Consider the following 19,901-nt stretch of genomic DNA (forward strand, 5'->3'; position numbering starts at 1 on the left):
CTCACAGAGAGGGGCACTGGCCTTTAAAGTCGTTTCTCTTGTACCGTTAGGAAAAAATATTATTTTACCTCTTATAGCTTGATACCGTACCACTTTTGTAGTTCTGATTCTGTGACTCAAGGTATGTTTGTAGCAGTGTTTACAGTACTTCCTTCGTGGTTTAGAGTTCCTTCATGGTGTTTGATACTGGTAGGAACGAAGTGGACCAGCCTACAATAGATTATATCATCCGTCCGTCCGTCCGATGTCCGATTACGTGTAGCAACATCGCCCCCTACTGAAAACACTTGGCATGACCCTACAAAAACCTTTAGACTCTGTGAGGCTTTCCTGGCTAAACAAGTGTAACATTCCCTTATAATTCCCTTAGATAGCTTTTAATTAAAACATTTAAATTAATGAGGCTTTCCTGGCTAAACACGTGTAACCTTCCCTTATAATTCCCTGAGATAGCTTTTAATTAAAACTTTGAAATTAAATAAAAAAAACTCACAGCGCCCTAAAGCCTACAGCTAGGCCTAAAGCCTAGAACTAGGCCTCAAAGTCTCCCTTCGTATCGTACCCCCGCGTGTGTGAAAGGGAGTTAATGTTTAACAATGTTACATTCCCTCATGTTTTAAAATAGAAACATTTACATTTAAAGCTTTTACATTAATAATTATAACATTTAAATTATACATTAATAAATAAAACATTTAAATTAAAAATTAACTCACAGCGCCCTAAAGCCTACAGCTAGGCCTAAAGCCTACAACTAGGCCTCAAAATCTCCCTTCGGATCGTCTGATTAGGTGTAGCAACATCGCCCCCTACTGGCAGGACCCTACAAAAACCTTTAGACTCAGTGGGGCTTTCCTGGCTAAACAAGTGTAATAATACATTATGTTTATATTCTTTGGTTATTGGTTCCTACCAGCTCACCCCGCAGGGTCCTGTTTTTAATTTTTAAGGGGAGATGCCCTCTGCATGCGTATGCAAATGTTTTCTATCCCGTGCTGCTGGGAGACAAAGGCGGTTGGGAGGCTCTCTCTCTATGGGATACATTTTATCTTGGTTATGTGTGATTGACTGTTTCGCCTTTTTTTATTCTTCTGGATGACCCTCGGTCTAATACTTCATAATTATTATTTGGTTTATGTTTATCCAGATTAAATTATTTGGTTCTTTCGGTAAAGTCACGTAGATAGCAAGATACAATAAGAAACAATATGTGAGGTGAATGAGAATAAAATGAGGTAAGTGATAATTCAAGGCCACCAATGTGACTGCAGTCTGGTTTTTAATTTGGGTGTGTTGGCAGACTATGATGTCGACTTATTCATGTCGCGAAGTTCTGAACTTTAACCGTTGTATTAAGAGAAACGAAAAATCTATTTTTTTAAATCGTGGCGCCTACTGTCTGTACTCTTTTGAGGGGGCTTTTTGAAGTCATGTTGAGATTCCCCAGAATCTCATTAGCAAACCCCCCCCCCCCCCCTTATCTTTTGTTTTTGGTTTTTTAAAATTACCTTTATGGCTTATCTCCGGCTGCCTGGTCCCGAATGTGAAAGGTAGCTGCTGTGTGAGGGGAGGGGGGTTAGCATCACCCCCTTTTGCCCCAAGCGACACCGCGATTGATAAAAAAAAATTGGCAGAATTATTCTTAATATAAATTTTGGAAAAAGGTCTATATATACAACACCACCAGCTCAACTGGGATTATACGCAACAATCAGCACCCCCTACTGGCAGACAAATGCTCGATTGCAGGCCAGGTGCTGAGTCACCTTGTACCCACAGGGACATCTGTCACTGGGGGTGACCTTTCAAACGTGTTGAGATGAGATGCCCCGCTGTACAGGAGGGCACTAAATCATTCTCATCGTCATCACTGTCTAAAGCAATAATGTAGTGGGTTAAATTACGGCGCACACTGGGCTTTGGAGGCAACACTATTTATTAGCTAAACACAATGGGTAACTCTTAACATTAACAGGATAACGACATAGGGTGGTAACCACCATTCCTAACTTAGCTAACACACAGGGATACTACATATATGGACCGGAGACCGAGGATCGCAGATGGTGGCTTCATCCCAGAGTTGACCCAGCAGAACAGCACAGAACAGCCTAGATCTCCGTTGACACCTCGCTTATAACCACTCCGGCGTGGCCGGCTCTACCCCAGGCCACGCCCCCTTCCTGATCCTTCGGGAAGGCCCGAGCCCTCAACCACGTGACCCCCCTGGGGCCCCTGCCCCCCCTTTATCCAGTCACGTGTCCAGTTGGGTTCACACAGAGTGTCACGGCCTGACACGACCTCCGTGACACCCGCCTACAGCCCCCATACCGAGCCAACACAGTAGTGTCGTTCTACTACACTACATACAGTGAGGGAAAAAAGTATTTGATCCCCTGCTGATTGTGTACGTTTGCCCACTGACAAAGAAATGATCAGTCTATAATTTTGGTAGGTTTATTTGAACAGTGAGAGACAGAATAACAACAAAATCAAGAAAAACGCATGTCAAAAATGTTATAAATTGATTTGCATTTTAATGAGGGAAATAAGTATTTGACCCCCTCTCAATCAGAAAGATTTCTGGCTCCCAGGTGTCTTTTATACAGGTAACGAGCTGAGATTAGGAGCACACTCTTAAAGGGAGTGCTCCTAATCTCAGCTTGTTACCTATATAAAAGACACCTGTTCACAGAAGCAATCAATCAATAAGATTCCAAACTCTCCACCATGGCCAAGACCAAAGAGCTCTTCAAGGATGTCAGGGACAAGATTGTCGACCTACACAAGGCTGGAATGGGCTACAAGACCATCGCCAAGCAGTTTGGTGAGAAGGTGACAACAGTTGGTGCGATTATTCGCAAATGGAAGAAACACAAAAGAACTGTCAATCTCCCTCGGCCTGGGGCTCCATGCAAGATCTCACCTCGTGGAGTTGTAATGATCATGAGAACGGTGAGGAATCAGCCCAGAACTACACGGGAGGATCTTGTCAATGATCTCAAGGCAGCTGGGACCATAGTCACCAAGAAAACAGTTGGTAACACACTACGCCGTGAAGGACTGCAATCCTGCAGCGCCCGCAAGGTCCCCCTGCTCAAGAAAGCACATATACATGCCCGTCTGAAGTTTGTCAATGAACATCTGATTGATTCAGAGGACAACTGGGTGAAGTGTTGTGGTCAGATGAGACCAAAATGGAGCTCTTTGGCATCAACTCAACTCGCCGTGTTTGGAGGAGGAGGAATGCTGCCTATGACGCCAAGAACACCATCCCCACCGTCAAACATGGAGGTGGAAACATTATGCTTTGGGGGGTGTTTTTCTGCTAAGGGGACAGGACAACTTCACCGCATTAAAGGGGCGATGGACGGGGCCATGTACCGTCAAATCTTGGGTGAGAACCTCCTTCCCTCAGCCAGGGCATTGAAAATGGGTCGTGGATGGGTATTCCAGCATGAGAATGACCCAAAACACATGGCCAAGGCAACAAAGTAGTGGCTCAAGAAGAAGCACATTAAGGTCCTGGAGTGGCCTAGCCAGTCTCCAGACCTTAATCCCATAAAAAATCTGTGGAGGGAGCTGAAGGTTCGAGTTGCCAAACGTCAGCCTCGAAACCTTAATGACTTGGAGAAGATCTGCAAAGAAGAGTGGGACAAAATCCCTCCTCAGATGTGTGAAAACCTGGTGGCCAACTACAAGAAACGTCTGACCTCTGTGATTGCCAACAAGGGTTTTGCCACCAAGTACTAAGTCATGTTTTGCAGAGGGGTCAAATACTTATTTTCCTCATTAAAATGCAAATCAATTTATAACATTTTTGACATGCGTTTTTCTGGATTTTGTTGTTATTCTGTCTCTCACTGTTCAAATAAACCTACCATTAAAATTATAGACTGATCATTTCTTTGTCAGTGGGCAAACGTACAAAATCAGCAGGGGATCAAATACTTTTTCCCCTCACTGTATGGATAGACAATGCATTTGTAAACAGGGCCCATGATGGCTCAAGGAGATGGTTAGACCATTCACCATCAGCAGCATTAGCCATGTGTGTGTGTGTGTGACACGCGCGAGTGCTGTGCGCTCACCTCCGCCTCGCTCTGCAGATGCTGCTGCTGTGAGTGTGCATTCTGCACGTTGTCACGGCAGGGCTCCAGCTCGGCGTGCAGCTCCGCCACCACACATTGGTACCACTGAATCTCTGTCTGCAGAGATTCTAGCTGCCAATTCCTATCAATGAGCTGCATGGGCCACAGTCAAACGGCGGCAGAGCAATATGGAAAAGCATTTTAACAACTGCATGCGGTCATTTTAGAACATACGGATATAACAACACACACAGGACCGGAATCTTCAATTATAATTGAGGAATGTAATGAGCTATAAAGCTCTTTTTCACAGATGTCCATACACCACCTATGACCAAATGACCCGGAATACACCTATTCGTCTCAGATCTGGGAAGGAAAGCATGGTTGAACTTGGACAGTGCTTGGATGGGCGGCCACCATGCATAGAAGCCAATATAACACCAATATAATCTTACATATATGGATTAAATAACCCAAAAAGCTGCATTAAAGATCAAATTAAGATCACTTCCCATGCCAGGACAGGGAGGGGATCAGATGGTCAGACGCTACACAGCCTCACCACTCAAGTCACGTGGTGACAACAGCCAAGCCCCTAGTGCTGTGTCATGGTCAGACCTGGGCCCCTACGGGGACAGTAGAGCCCGAGCTCCCAGCGGCCGTGGAAACCGGCTGGGAGTGTTACCTCACGCAGGGTGTCATTGTTAGTTGTTTTGGATGCGGTCAGCTCGCTCTGCAGCTCGGACAGTCCCTGATGTAAAACGCTCTGAGATGCCCCGGTGTACAAGAAGGGCGCTAAATCATTCCCATCATTATCACTGCCTGCTTAAATAATGGAATACATTCTATGGATATATAACACTGGTCAACAACAACAAAAAATTCTGGCCTGGACTTTTGCAGCTGTTTTAGACTAATTTCAGGGTGCTAATTCCAAATCTGATCTCAGATTTGCTCTATCACATTTCATTTTTATGCTATCGGCATACCCCATTTTCATTGATTTTACCCGAAATTAACTCTGTCACTTATGATTGCAAGTTGTTGCGAGTCAGTGACTGCTTTAGTGTTAAAATATGGTGCTGTATTTTTAGTATAGTGTGTTTATAATATCATTTTATGTAGATATCCACATTTATTTAATATTTTTCTTCTGCAGTTTTTATTGAAAATGCAATATTTGATATCTCAAAAACCTGATGTGATAGACAAAAACTGATGCCAGATTTAGAATCAGCACCCCAAAATTTCATTAAAACCGTTGGAATACCTTATGCCAGAAAAAGTGTGTTTACCAGTGTAATCTGTGTTTGTTAACATACTCCACGATGGTTAATGGAGAAATCATCACCATCAGGTATGCTCAATTCAGAGCTGGATAAAGGCCTCCATAAGCCATTGCCATCTCTCGAAATTGGTTGTACTTATCGGTGACGATTGAAGAGGTGAGCACGTGTTGGGGTTTCCGCATCCAGGGGACGTGGTGATAATTTTGTAGCTCATGCTACACGAACATTCATAGAGCGATTCCAAGAGCCCCACACTGATGTTTACTCAGCGTGTAGCTCCGCATTGACGTGTCCATCAAAATCGATATTTATTCTCAGCGAACTTACACTGAATCATGTGTGTATGAATCAATTATTTTTTAATATTTCACTTAAATTACAGGAATACCCCGGTTTATGCCCAGGATGTGTTCCTGAAACCCAGAACGTAAATCGAAAGTTCTTAAATCGAAGCAAATAGATGTGATGGTGGTTCATAACATGGCACATAACTTACTAATAGTAGCTGCATTAAAATGTCAAATTAAGATAAATTCCCAACCCAGGACAGGAATGAGATGGAGATGTATGTAGGAGGGGAGCAGATATTCTATTAGTAGTTGTAACTTCTACTACAAGTGGGATAGTGGATAGTAACGTAGTACAGTCCTGAAAGAGAGGATGCTCGGTAACCCAGTGCGCATCTATACTATACAATCACCAGTGTGAAAAATACAGTGGTACCTCGGAGATCGAACTTAATTCGTTCCAAAACCGTGTTCGAACACCGATTTGTTCGAACACCGAATCAATTTTCCCCATAAGAATGAATGGAAATAGCATTAATTGGTTCCCCACCCAAGGATGCTCCTATTATGGGCTATTTTTACAAAGTTTACAATATTAAAATACAGTACAGTACATAAAAGCATACAAAAAATAAGAAACACAGTTATAATTAATAGAATGAATGAACATTGAACTTCACTTTACCTGTAGTAAGGAGAGTGGATGGCTTGAGTGGAAGGTGGTGAGGAGGGGAGGAGGTGTCAGTGTTGCTTGGAAGGGGAGTCCCCCTCCATAAAAACGTTGGGTAACTGCCCTTCTGGGGTTCTTTCTTTTCTTTGCCTTTTTTCTAGCACTAACTGTGATTCACTTGAGGGCCTTTTTACAAAAAATTGATCAAGAGAGGATTGTTTCTGCCTCCGTTTTAAGATGTTTCTGAAATGACTCAATGCATTATCATAAAAATTGCCTGCTCTGCTGGCTACAAAATTGTGTAACTCAGCCCATTTTGCCATCATTTCCTTCGTCAATGAACTAGGGCAGGATCCCTTCCCTCCTCCTCCTCTGAAGACGTCCTCTTTTGCTATCTGTTGCTGCTCATCGTGAAGGTGTTGGAGTTCCTCTGTCGTCAGTGCTGTGTCATGGTCCTCCACCAACTCTTCAACATCTTCATCATCAACTTCCAAGCCCATGGACTTGCCTAAAGAAACAATATTCTCGACCACAGGCGCAGTCTCAGGCTCAATTTCAAAGCCTTCAAAGTCCCTCTCTGCTACACAGTCTGGCCACAACTTCCTCCAGGCAGAGTTAATTGTCCTGGAAGACACTTCCACCCTGGCTTTGTCAATGAGATTTAGAGCGTGGAAAATGTTAAAGTGGTTCTTCCAAAACTCTCTAAGTGTTAACTGTGTATAAGAGGTGACCTCAAAACACCTTTGAAAAAGGGCTTTCGTGTAGAGTTTTTTAAAGTTGGAAATTACCTGTTGGTCCATGGGCTGGATGAGAGGAGTCGTATTGGGGGGCAGGAACTTTAAAGTGATAAAGAAAAACGCCCCTGACAACTCTTCCTCCAAGCCGGGAGGGTGAGCAGGTGCATTGTCCATGACACCAGAAAATTTGACAAAATCAGCGACTATAAAAACACCATCAGCGACGAAAACAGCGCGTGCTTGTAGCGCATGCAAATGAAACCACGTGATTCGAAATGGCATTGTAATTGGGTAATAATGACAGCTCTGACCGGAGTGCATTAGAAGGTTCAAAAAGTAAATTAGTGTAGTGTTGTATATATTGACGAATAAACTTCTTATGAGGCAACACGATATTTATTGTCTTTTCGACACGGTCCTTAACACAAAGGGTATATCGGTCCTTTAACCGATACCTGGGGAGGTATGGCCTCTGGACTATACGGGACCTATCACTGGGTAACCCGTACCCTATCGTCCTCCGGCTGGGACCTAGGGGAGGCTATCTGACCCGACCCTCCTCGTTCGTGGGTCCTGATCACTGGCCTCACTGGGCTCCGGCCCTGAGAAGGACAGCGGAACTTGGGGTCCAGGGTCCTATTCTCCAGCCCATGTTTTTTCAGTCTTCAGCTTGTAGATAACTGAGCCAGAGCTCTGAGAGCTCTGGCTTATATACTCGTTCGTGGCTTGCTTCGCCGTAGCCACGCCTTCCTTCTGGAACATTCTGGAAGGTAACATAATTCCCCCAGTTCCCCGCAACAGGGTCCAGGAGGGTTCAGGGTCTAGCAGAGTCCAGGAGGGCCCAGAGTCCAGGAGGGTCCAGGAGGTGTATCAAATATGATCTTGATCATTGGAGCGATTGTTGATTGTAATAGCCATTGATTCAAGCGGTTGCTAATGTCAGTGATTTTAGGTGCATATCCATTGATTTTAAAAAGATTCAGAAAAAATAATGAAATTAGACACGTGACGTTTTAATAACTTACATTTTTAAAGAATTGTCATTGCAGGGGGAGGGTTGGCAGGGGATGCCACCCCTGCACCCGCTGCTGCTGCTGTTGATGAAGACACTCGGAGTCGCTTGACACGTGGTCCGCAGCCATGGGTGGAGGGAGGGACGAACGCCCAGGTCAGGTCCAAAGGATGTGCGGGCTGCTAGTTTAATGTAACAAAAAAATACCCGAAGCTTTTTAAAATTGGTATTTGAATAGTTACCTATTAGTAGGCGTTGAGCAACACACAACCCCTTAACTAATACACAACAAGCATATAGTAGCAAATGGAGAGGTCTGCATCAGTTCTGTATTTGGTGTAGATAGCAGAGTCCAGCATCGGTTCTGGATTGTGTATCCAGCAGAGTTCAGCACCGGTTATGGCAGATTCATACGTGATTATTCACCAATGACTCTCATGGATATTTCACAAGTTTATAAATTACCTCACATACCCCATGGGACATTGCCATGTAACCCCCAGGGGTCCGCGTACCCTCCGTTGTGAGCCACTGTTTAGTCGAGAGCTCGCTCTAACGGAAACCCTTCCATCAGGAGTAGGAAATTCGCATGAAAAGTGAGACATTTTATTGGTGCACCTTTATATTTCTGTTATAGACTTACCCTACACACCGATGGCATTGTACAGTGTAATAATTGGGACTTATACGGGATCCACATATAATAGGGTGTAGCAGTGGAACATGCGGTTTGCGTACTGCACCGTGGACTTCAGTTGAATACCTGGCCACAATCAACATGAGTAGCGTAGTGGTGTCTGAACCAGTTCTGGCCTCTACCCCTTCTACAACACGCACCAACCTGCATGGTAAGTGCACGTTAGTGATTTTGTTGTACTCTACAATAAAATGCAAACTGCTTGTGACCAAATAACATCGGATGGTCTTCATTATTGCGGTGGACTTCCACAAAGTTGTAAGTAATTTATGAATCGGCCACAAAGTGTTCATGTAATGCTCGTCATGATCCAAAGAATATTTTTGGAAACACCTCCAAACAAAAACATTGTACGTACACAAAGGATAACATCTTCTGTGGGAATTTTATTTATTTAAACGCAAACTCATTGTGAATATACTTTTAACTTTAGATTTTTTTTAAAGTGTAGTTTTAAACATTTTTCACACATATATTTGATGGAAAATATCCTGTCTTTGAAACAGTGATGTACAGTACAATATGGTGATGTACAGTATTGTGGTGTACAGTGATGTACATTATTGTGGTTTCCAAATTGCCTATTTTCAGTCAGAAGGTGAACTCAAGGATGGTGGTTAGTGCTCTCATTCCACTACATTGTTACACTGTATATATACAGTTTCTCATAAAATTACTTTGAATTACAATCACAACAAAACATCTAATAACTGTGTGTAATGATAAAAACTAATTATTTAACATTAAATGCAACAAAATGGATTGAATTTCGCTTTATATCATTGGTACTGATTTACTTTTCATGACAAACTTTGGGATCTAGAAACTCCAAAGGTTTTGGAAAGATGTCGGTAAATTGCTCTTTCAAAAGCATAACTGAACTCTTTACGAATCAGAAGATTTGAAATATCTGGACCATCACGTTTTATAAGACATTGTATATAAGCGATGGCCCTGAACTAAGGCAGTGGTTCTTAACCTGGGGGGGACGCACCCCCTGGAGGTGCAATATTTCCCTTTCTGGGGGTGCGAGACATGGCCCGATTCTTTTAGAAGGTAAATCATCGAAACACATATGAAGCACGGGCACGTAAGTACAACTACTTTGTCTCATCAAACCTATGTATTTATTAACATAATGTTTTTTAACGATTGAGAACCAAAGGGGTGCATGGCTGCAGTAATGGTTAAGAACTTCTAGATTTGAAGCTTTCGTGACTGCAAGAATTCATATTCTTGGGTTTTTTCAGTAAAGTCACGTAGGTAAAAAATAAAAATTTAAATGAATAAAAGTAAAATAAAATTAAAATCACGACGTTTCGGAGGCAACACAAGCTTCCGTCTTCAGGTGGAACCGTCACAGCACGATTGCTGTATCAATAAGAGAAATTCCAAGAAAACCGTCCATGTATATATACTGGTTGAGGGTGGGAGGAGCCAAGGCAGGCCCCTGGATATTAATATTATTGTGAAGTTGGTGCGGCTAGGAATGAGCCTTTGTTGTGTAGACTGGTTGAACTGGGAGGTTCCAAGAGTTGTTAAGGTGCGGCTGATGTAAAGGTGCGGCTGCTGTGAATGGGACTGAGCCTTTGTTATGTTAGATGAAACAGCACTTTACTACGTTGCTGGGATTAATTCTAGATTTAGTTAAATATTTTTTGATTTAAAAAGATTTAACTACACACAAAAGATTTAACTACACATATTTGGACCATCTTATTTGACAGGCACTATTCTTCAGTTACCATATAGTTTCTTCTTCTTTTTTCACACACTGGTTTTCTTACTTTAAGTTTTACCACACATATTTGGCAAATTTATAATTAATCCCAGCAACGTAGCAAAGTGCTGTTTCATCTACATAACAAAGGCTCAGTCCCATTTACATCAGCCGCACCTTAACAACTCTTGGAACCTCCCAGTTCAACCAGTCTACACAACAAAGGCTCATTCCTAGCAGCGGCTTTAGCCGCACCAACTTCACAATAATAATAATAATATCCAGGGGCTTGCCTTGGCTCCTCCCACCCTCAACCAGTATATATACATGGACGGTTTTCTTGGAATTTCTCTTATTGATACAGCAATCGTGCTGTGACGGTTCCACCTGGAGACGAAAGCTTGTGTTGCCTCCGAAACGTCGTGATTTTTATTTATTTTTATTTTACTTTTATGAATTTAAATTTTTTACCTACGTGACTTTACTGAAAAAACCTAATAATATGGTTAAGAACCACTGAACTGAGGAAATAATCATTTGAACACAGATGCTTTGTTGACCTGAGTGAACACGTTTTTTCTGTCCTCCATTCTGGCGGTGAACTCCTCGCCGATGATCTCAACGTCAGGTGAGTGCACGGCTGAATGCTCCATAGTGAGGCTGTCTTCGTCGAAGTGGCGCTGGAACTGGACGGCGTGGAGGCATCGTCTTCGGCACAGCACCAGTGTGAGCACCAGCAGGAAGAACAGCAGTAAGCCCAGAAGTGCAGCCGCAGCGTTGGGGAAATGCGAGTATTCCCTGTCCGTGAAAACTGTCCGGCACTGGGAGCTTGCAGGATCCAGGCACTTCCTTATCTGCGCACAAGTAAAAAAACAAACATGATTCCTTCTATGCAGGCTGCGGTTACAAGGTCTAATATTCCAATGCTCAAACAAATAACTTAGCATTGTGAAAATCTAAAACACCTACAAACGTTTACAATTATAAATTGTAGACCATAAGTTTGTACATTAATTTGATATTTGTTCCATTTCTTATGAATGTGCTATGTTTTGCAGATGGAAATAGTCTGCCAGTAACGAGTGATGTTACTATGTGTAACACATAGGCTTTTGCTACTAATATTATCCATAATAGAGGTTTGTTTGGGTTAGATCGTGTTAATATAAATATAGACCGAAACAGGAGGAGAATTTCTCTACAATTCTGGCTGTTGCCTGATGAAGCTGGTTGTTGTAATTACCGGTGAAATATCATGGTACTCAAATTGTAATTGTTATGGGTTCACTCTCCAAAACACAAACGGTGTGTGCTGAACTATTAACTAATCAGCACGTTTTGTTTACGTGACAAACCTTACTAATTGGCTGTGTCAGATGGGAGCAGATTTAACGACAAATTTATATTTACGCGATTTAACCTAAAAAAACCCCTCTAAAGGATTACTTTGGGTAATATGAGTATAAACATCACTGTTCATACATTAAGCCCCAGACCAACAGAAGGTACCTTTGCACGAACAATCAATTAGCTTTTCAATGAGTGTCGGTTTGCATGTCATTTAAAAAATGACTTGAAAAATATATAATCCAACCAAATACAAGAAGCACTCTGCCACTTCCAATATTATATCTATTATGTAATAAAAGTAAGCCACACTTTATGTACATTTATAATCAATTATAATGTATTGTGACTGAAAATATAACCAACTACAATATCTATAAAGTGCTGCCATATGCACCAATATCTCAATTCTTCAGGACCTATCTCCATCCTACCCAACATCTCCTACATATGCTATATCCTTACCCCAGCTGCAGCCAAGACCCTCATCAATGCATTTATTACATCCCGAACCTGTCTACTGCAACTTTCTCCTCTAGGGCCTCACCATATCTCTCGTCTACAAACTCCAGATGATACAAAATTCCATCTGCATAAAATAATCTCCAATCCCTCCACTGCTTCCAAATCCATACTCAGGTCAATTTTAGTGTCACATTCACCATCTTCTAGATTCACCATGGGCTCACCCCTGCCTACTTCTCCCGTCTCATCTATATTTTCCTCCACACTGCGCTCCAGAAACCAAGACTCTCTGAAGCCCCCCAATCAACATTCGCTCCGTCGGAAGGTTACAGTTGAGCACATAAATTAAAATATAATTCCGTGTATTAACACTGCCTTTTAACAGATAAATATATCATCGGATGTTTTGAGATATATTTTACACTGACTGAAATATAAACCTATGATGTAAAAAAAGACAGCGATATTTCCTGCTCAAATGACCCAATCTTTACAGCCCTAAGCCAGTTTTAGAAATTCCACATTCCTATGAAGGGGGCGAGTCTATGCATGGGAAAGCCACTGTTGGCTTGCCACAACGTGGTAATCGACTCCAGAGGGATGATGGGGTGCGTCAACTGCCAACCAGGAATTACTCTTTGGTTCTTTCGGTAAAGTCACGTATAAAGATAAAATAATAAATTAAATACTAGCATACGACGTTTCGATTGCAACACAAGCAATCATCATCAGGTATAAATGAAATAGAAACACAAATCTAGTATACTTAGAAATGTAATGTAATACAACAGAGAGTGGGATAACATAACAGCCAACACCCTACCTGGTTGATTACGTTCTTCCTGAGAATGCTAAATTTGAGAGATAAAACACAGAACCAGAGACATATAGACAGACATATAAGTGGAGACAGATATCACAGAGATACATAGGCACACAGAGAAACCACGCCTCTGTGTCGAGGCCTTAAATAGAGAGAGGGGGCGGGGGCGGAGAGAGAGGGAGGGGTTAGAGAAATTAGCATGTCAATGAGTGGCACGCTGAAAAGGTAAAAATGAGGAGACTGGGAGAGAGGCACACTGAGTTAAATAACCTAGCAAAATTTCGAAATGTAATGTAATGCAACACAGAAAGTCGGTCAACACACAATTAACGCATAGACTGGTTGATTACGTTTTTCAAAGATTGCTAAGTTAGAAGTTGCGTGAAATTTTTTAAGAGAGACAAGACGCAAACAAGAAGAACAGACAAGCAGAGAGGGAGAGGGACAACAGCCGAGACAACAGAGAGAGCAGAACATAAGAACGACAAAACGAGTGGAGACAGAGAAAGTACACTAAATCAAATAAACCTAGCAAAATTTCGAAATGTAATGCAACACACAGAGGGTCGGTCAACACACAATTAACGCATAGCCTGGTTGATTACGTTCTTCCAAAGATTGCTAAATTAGAAGTTAAGTGTGAAATTTGAAAGACAAAGTCACGTGTTTGCGTCTTGTCTCTCTTTAAAAATTTCACACTTAACATCTAAAAGAACCAAAGAGTAATTCCTGCAGTCACGAAAGCTCCAAATTAAGTATGAACCACTTCTACGGGGAAGTTTTAAGTTTTTTTCTCTCTCTCTGGATTTTTGTTGTCTCTCTCTGCTTGTGTATTGGTCTTCGTGTCTGTGTCTTTCAAATTTCACACTTAACTTCTAATTTAGCAATCTTTGGAAGAACGTAATCAACCAGACTATGCGTTAATTGTGTGTTGACCGACCCTCTGTGTTGCATTGCATTATATTTCGAAATTTTGCTAGGTTTATTTGATTTAGTGTACTTTCTCTGTCTCCACTCGTTTTGTCGTTCTTATGTTCTGCTCTCTCTGTTGTCTCAGCTGTTGTCCCTCTCCCGCTCTGCTTGTCTGTTCTTCTTGTTTGCGTCTTGTCTCTCTTTAAAAATGTCACACTTAACTTCTAACTTAGCAATCTTTGAAAAACGTAATCAACCAGTCTATGCGTTGTGTGTTGACCGACTTTCTGTGTTGCATTACATTTCGAAATTTTGCTAGGTTATTTAATTCAGAGTGCCTCTTTCCCTGTCTCCTCATTTTTACAACCTTTTCAGCGTGCCACTCATTGACATGCTAATTTCTCTAACCCCTCCCTCTCTCTCCGCCCCCGCCCCCTCTCTCTATTTAAGGCCTCGACACAGAGGCGTGGTTTCTCTGTGTGCCTATGTATATCTGTGATATCTGTCTCCACTTATATGTCTGTCTATATGTCTCTGGTTCTGTGTTTTATCTCTCAAATTTAGCATTCTCAGGAGGAACGTAATCAACCAGGTAGGGTGTTGGCTGTTCTGTTATCTGACTCTCTGTTGTATCACATTACATTTCTAAGTATACTAGATTTGTGTTTCTATTTCATTTATACCTGATGATGATTGCTTGTGTTGCAATCGAAACGTCGTATGGTAGTATTTAATTTATTATTTTCTCTTTATACGTGACTTTACCGAAAGAACCAAAGAGTAATTCCTGCAGTCACGAAAGCTCCAAATTAAGTATGCCAACCAGGAGTTTAACTAGCTTGTTTCCAATTGCAAGCTGATCTTAACACTGCTCACATCTGTTACACTGTACGATACAAACTGTTCACAATACTCAAAACAGGTACCTGATCACTGAATGGGATGATGCATAAGGTGTACATTGTCGCTGGGATTAGATTGGAGACTTCAAGGTGGGTGAGCCCTCCTTGCACCTCCATATTGGTGTGTTTTTCTCCCTCGGTAACGTAAACCTAGACATAAATAATTCACAAAAATCACTCGTTGCATGAGACAGAATGATTTGCAGTAGGTACAGTGAGATTGTGCAATTCATTGAATTAAATACATCAGATTCATGACAGAGGAATATAAATGAAGCAAATTCAAAACATTGAAAAGTCCATACAGAAATATCGACATATAAAATTAATAGTTTTACTTTGTCAGGTTTGGCTACGTCTGACTTCATTACCAATTGTTGCTCAAAGCCACCATCCTTCTATCCCGACTCCGTAGACCAGAAAAGGTAAACAGCCAATGAGGAGTTGGAATAAATCAAGACCAGCACTCCCCACGCATTTGCATTGGATATAACTTAATTGGTGTCACCCTCTCACTTGTAATGCATCTCAGGCAACATTAAAACTAACATTCTGGATGAGAAAGCATTGTACATTTGATGATACTGAGAATGAGGAAGAGATGCGGTTATGATTGAACTCCAGCAAACTTCTGTTAAAATGGACCTATATATGTAGGCAGCAAATGATGTTTGTGGCAGGATCCGAATGGGGAAATAGTATGAAAAAAATTCATACTTTTGGCACATTCTCCATTACTGCAACCAAATGCATTGCACGTCATATGAAATCTAACAAAATGCCGAAATCTGTAAGAAAAGATGCTGCACGTTTCCTAATGATACTCGCCATCATACTTGCAAGCACCCTTTTTTTTAAGCATTGCATCTGGTTTGAGAATGCACATTCCAATGACGTCATCACGTGATAGTAGCAGACTTGCACTTTTTGGAAAGTGCAGATGTCAAAAATGTTTGAAATTACGAAACCAATAATTGTCTGGTTATGTCCTCAGTAAGATACATATTTTTGTTACGATTCATTTTTTTCCTCTGACGTACCGTTTGGGAGATACAGACACTATTGAAATGTCGAGATAAATGTTTCCAGTGAGTAGAAATGTAATAGTGAAAATATTGTGACTCAGCTGTATAATACAAAGTGCTTGAGATTAGATGCAGCAGAAGCACACATGCAACAGCAGCAGTGGGCATGCACAGCAACGTTTGTACCGGTACAACACGCAGCAGCAGCTGCACCACATTTCTGTCATCAATATATAACAACAAGACACAAAGGTGTAATGGCACACAAGATTTCAACGCAAGGTTGAACAAAAAATCGTCCACTGTCCATGCCTGGAATTCTGCCCAAGGATCTGGTGACAGTGACTCCCACTCCAGTTTCACCGATCTTGGATACACCTCCACCCTAACGTGCTGGATCTCAGAGGATCTGCACGGCTCCAGAGTCTCCACAGCTTCTGTCCTGAATAATGCAAATATATATATAAATCACGCGATAATGCAAGCTTGCGAGTTATCAGTTTCCAATGTCTCATTAATTTTGTCGTGATACAAAAATAGACAATCACCAGATGTTTCCCTAATAATGGATATAAAGGATGCTCGTGATATAGAATGTGGGTGGTTAATCGTCGCAGTCGACAATGACCATCCCTTCATGCGCTCTCTCACACTCAGGGGTGTAGAAGTCAAGATGTCGTTATTTGGGGTTTGTTTTTGGTTCTATTGCGAATTCTCATGAGAACATTCTGGGCATTTCAGACGAGCAGGTGCACAGGTGCTGAGATTAGCGTTTTTTGCGATAGAATATGATATACTATACATGTGGTGAGATTAAACTGTATATAACACAATTACCACCGTGGCATATTTTTAAACTAATTTTAGGTGTTCTCTGTAGCACAACAAAACATTCACCAAGTTTAATAAGTATATTCGCGGTTTTTAACAGTTTGAGCAGCTGGTCAATGTAACACGTTGTTGAGAGTTGTTGGCCACAAACCTGTGCCTCTTGTAAATGTTCATCGGTGTGTGTTCAGATATCTACTGGAAATCTGTGAAACTACTAGACATCTGTAAAAAAGATCGGATTCCTCACCATAAATAAATATTATTCTGTGTCGTGTATTACTTTGTGGGATTACATCTTTGAGTGTGTAAAATACACGTATAAACATATCGGGGGTTGTTTCACCATTGAAGATTTTTTTGTTTAAAGTTTGTATTTAAAGGGGTGAGAACTCACGAAATCAGGTTTGAGCCTCATCTTCAAGAATTACCCAGGTCGACCAAAAATGCACTAACATAAAAACAATGCAATGGTGCAGGCCAAGGGGCTTATGGGTCAAAATGGTATTTTCACGTGGATAAACACTCTTCTTGCCTGTTGATTTTATACTGCACAGTTCACCACGACAACAGAGTAAAAGGTGTACAATGCATGCAGCGTGCAATTTTAAAATAACGCAAGAGTGCTTCCAACAACAACTCTTTCAGCCGTTTAACGATACAAACCGCAAACATTTGTTTTGTGATGATGGAGGGAAATCGCATACACCGTGGAAGCGTGCACATCGGTCGGATGGGCAGGAAGGGTAGGAAGGGTAGGTCTCCGAAGTCTCTGGGAGGTGGTGTGGTTGATCGATTTCCAGCCTTGAGTTCGTGATGTCACTGTAGCGCGTGGGCCTCCTGTAGTTTGGTAGAGTGTTGAGGCTTCATTGAAATGGGATATTTCTGTAGCTGCAGTTTCGTTCTCAAATGCAGGGCAGGTGAGAATCTGCAGCTGCAAATATCACAAGAACAAATATGTCAACTGATAGCTTACTAAATAGGATATGCAAATTCGTTATTTAGCGTCTTATTTTAATTCTCCATAGATAAAGTATTGCGGAGCAGTGATGCTTGCACTTGACACACTTAGACGAGGAAAAACGGCTCATATCACTGGCACTTGGTGTCACTGACCAGCATGGTCAAGCATGGTCAAATAACTCCCATAACCCACTTCGTGTGGGGAGGCGCTCAATGAACAGTGAGCTGACAATGAGGGGTGCATTTATTCTTACATTGGTCACAGACACGCTCCGACTTCGAACATTAGAACACCACCCAGTGCCCAGCACTCGGGGAACTTAGCGAATGCATTACATTGTGCATTTATTATAAATGTAATCAACTAGGTATTTGAAGTTTGTAAATGAAACACATGCGAATACAAAGAAAACTAGTGCAAATGTAGTAAAACAGCAAGAGGCGCCAGAAAAGTTAGGTACTAATGTAGCCAACCATGCTAATCGCACCTCAGATTAGCACGGTTGACTAGGCATGGTGCGAAAGAAGCTCAACATACATACACACTTATGTACAGGTGTAAGTAAGCTCTAGACTTTAGTCTAACAGTGACATGAACGCACTCAAATCGAAAAAAAAACTCCAGTGCAAACACGTGGAACCAAGAGGCGAAAGAGTAACGTTAGGTACAAGTGCAAGTATGCTCTGTGTTTTCACCTCCTCGGACAGTCGGGTAGTGAGGGGTAAGGAACCAAGATGTAGATGAGTGTGGCAAGGATATTCCAAAAACGTGGAGCAGAAAATACGGAAAAACTTTTTACCAAACAATGTTTTATCAAAGTCACGTAGATAGAAAAAATTATAAAAGAACACGACGTTTCAGTCGCAACACAAGCATCCGTCATCAGATGAGAAATAATTATCTGCTGTTGTGGCTTTATATAGGCACGGGAGGGGGGGTGGGTGTAGAGTCGTGGCTGCAGGAGTTCACGGGGAGAGGGGGTAGGGTTTGTGGCGTGCAGGGACGGGTGGGGGCTGGAGACATTAGCATGTCAATGAACTTGAATTAGTAAACGAAAACAGTACAGGTGGGTGAGTGAAAATCACAGCAGTTAAACTTGACGTGGTTTATCACGTCCTTCCAATGATTGAGCTGTCGTGGCGGCAGGAGTTCACGGGGGAGAGGGGGGAGGGTTTGTGGTGTGCAGGGACGGGTGGGGGCAAAGTCATGTGACTTTACCGAAAGAACCAAAGAGCAATTCCTGCAGTCACGAAAGCTTCAAATCAAGTTTAATTTTGAATTAGTAAACTCGTATTTTTTTTTTAAACAGCACGGGTGGGTGAGTGAAAATCACAGCAGTTCAAACATGACGTGGTTTAATTGTCGATTTAAAGCTTTGGTGACTGCAGGGATTCATCTTCTTGGTTCTTTCGGTAAAGTCACGTAGAAGGGAAGTAATGAAATAATAAAAATAAAACATAATAAAATAATTCTCACGACGTTTCGGCTACAACGCAAGTAGCCATCTTCAGGTGAAGAATGAGACACTGCCAAGCTTGGAGCTTATATATAAGCTGGGTTGGAGGTGGAAGAAGAGCGCCTTGACAAAAGAATGTGCATATCAAGAGAAATTTAGCATATTCATGGGAAATGCGTAGGAGGTGGGCGGGGGGGTTTCAAAGTCATATTATGCCCATGCATTATGCAGGATTAGCAGCATCAAAGGGAGGGGGTAGGGGGTAGCATTAACAAAGGGAGGGAATGTTAATAGTATGTAGAAGCAATGAAACATGTCAATGAGAGAGCGTAGGAAGGAGACCCGCAGCGGACCAATAATGCATTCCCTGTGGAGAACACAAGATACACAGTCAATGCCAGTGAGTGGACTGCGGTCTGAAAGTCACCGTAAACGTGAACAACAATCAGTTAAGATCCGAAATGGTTTATTACGTCCTTCCAATGATTGCTGAGCCAGAATCCATCTTCTCGGTTGAAATTGCCTCTGTGTTTGTATATGTGGATCGCCTCATGAACGAATCTCTCATGGTAGCCAGATGGCTTGCAGAGAACCTCTGTCTTGGAGAAGTCAATGTCATGTGAGCCCACTGAATTGTAACAGTGATCTGCCACGGCTGAGGTGTTTGTCCTAC

The 19,901-nt window shown here is 41.9% G+C and overlaps 1 protein-coding gene across 1 annotated transcript in view; it reads right to left on the bottom strand.

Annotated features, from left to right (window-relative positions):
* Positions 1 to 10,916: 10,916 nt before the first annotated feature.
* Positions 10,917 to 19,901, bottom strand: part of LOC144935354 (uncharacterized) — a 45,328-nt gene continuing 36,343 nt past the window's right edge. The window contains exons 8-11 of the mRNA XM_078862345.1: positions 17,516 to 17,742; positions 16,293 to 16,422; positions 14,980 to 15,105; positions 10,917 to 11,360 (exon numbers count right to left, since the gene is read on the bottom strand). Of these exons, the coding sequence (XP_078718471.1) occupies positions 11,040 to 11,360; positions 14,980 to 15,105; positions 16,293 to 16,422; positions 17,516 to 17,742 (804 nt within the window). The 3' untranslated portion in view covers positions 10,917 to 11,039. The remainder of the gene's footprint in view (positions 11,361 to 14,979; positions 15,106 to 16,292; positions 16,423 to 17,515; positions 17,743 to 19,901) is intronic.

This window comes from Lampetra fluviatilis, chromosome 1, assembly GCF_964198595.1.
Source record: "Lampetra fluviatilis chromosome 1, kcLamFluv1.1, whole genome shotgun sequence".
In the NCBI taxonomy this organism is placed as follows: Eukaryota; Metazoa; Chordata; class Hyperoartia; order Petromyzontiformes; family Petromyzontidae; genus Lampetra; species Lampetra fluviatilis.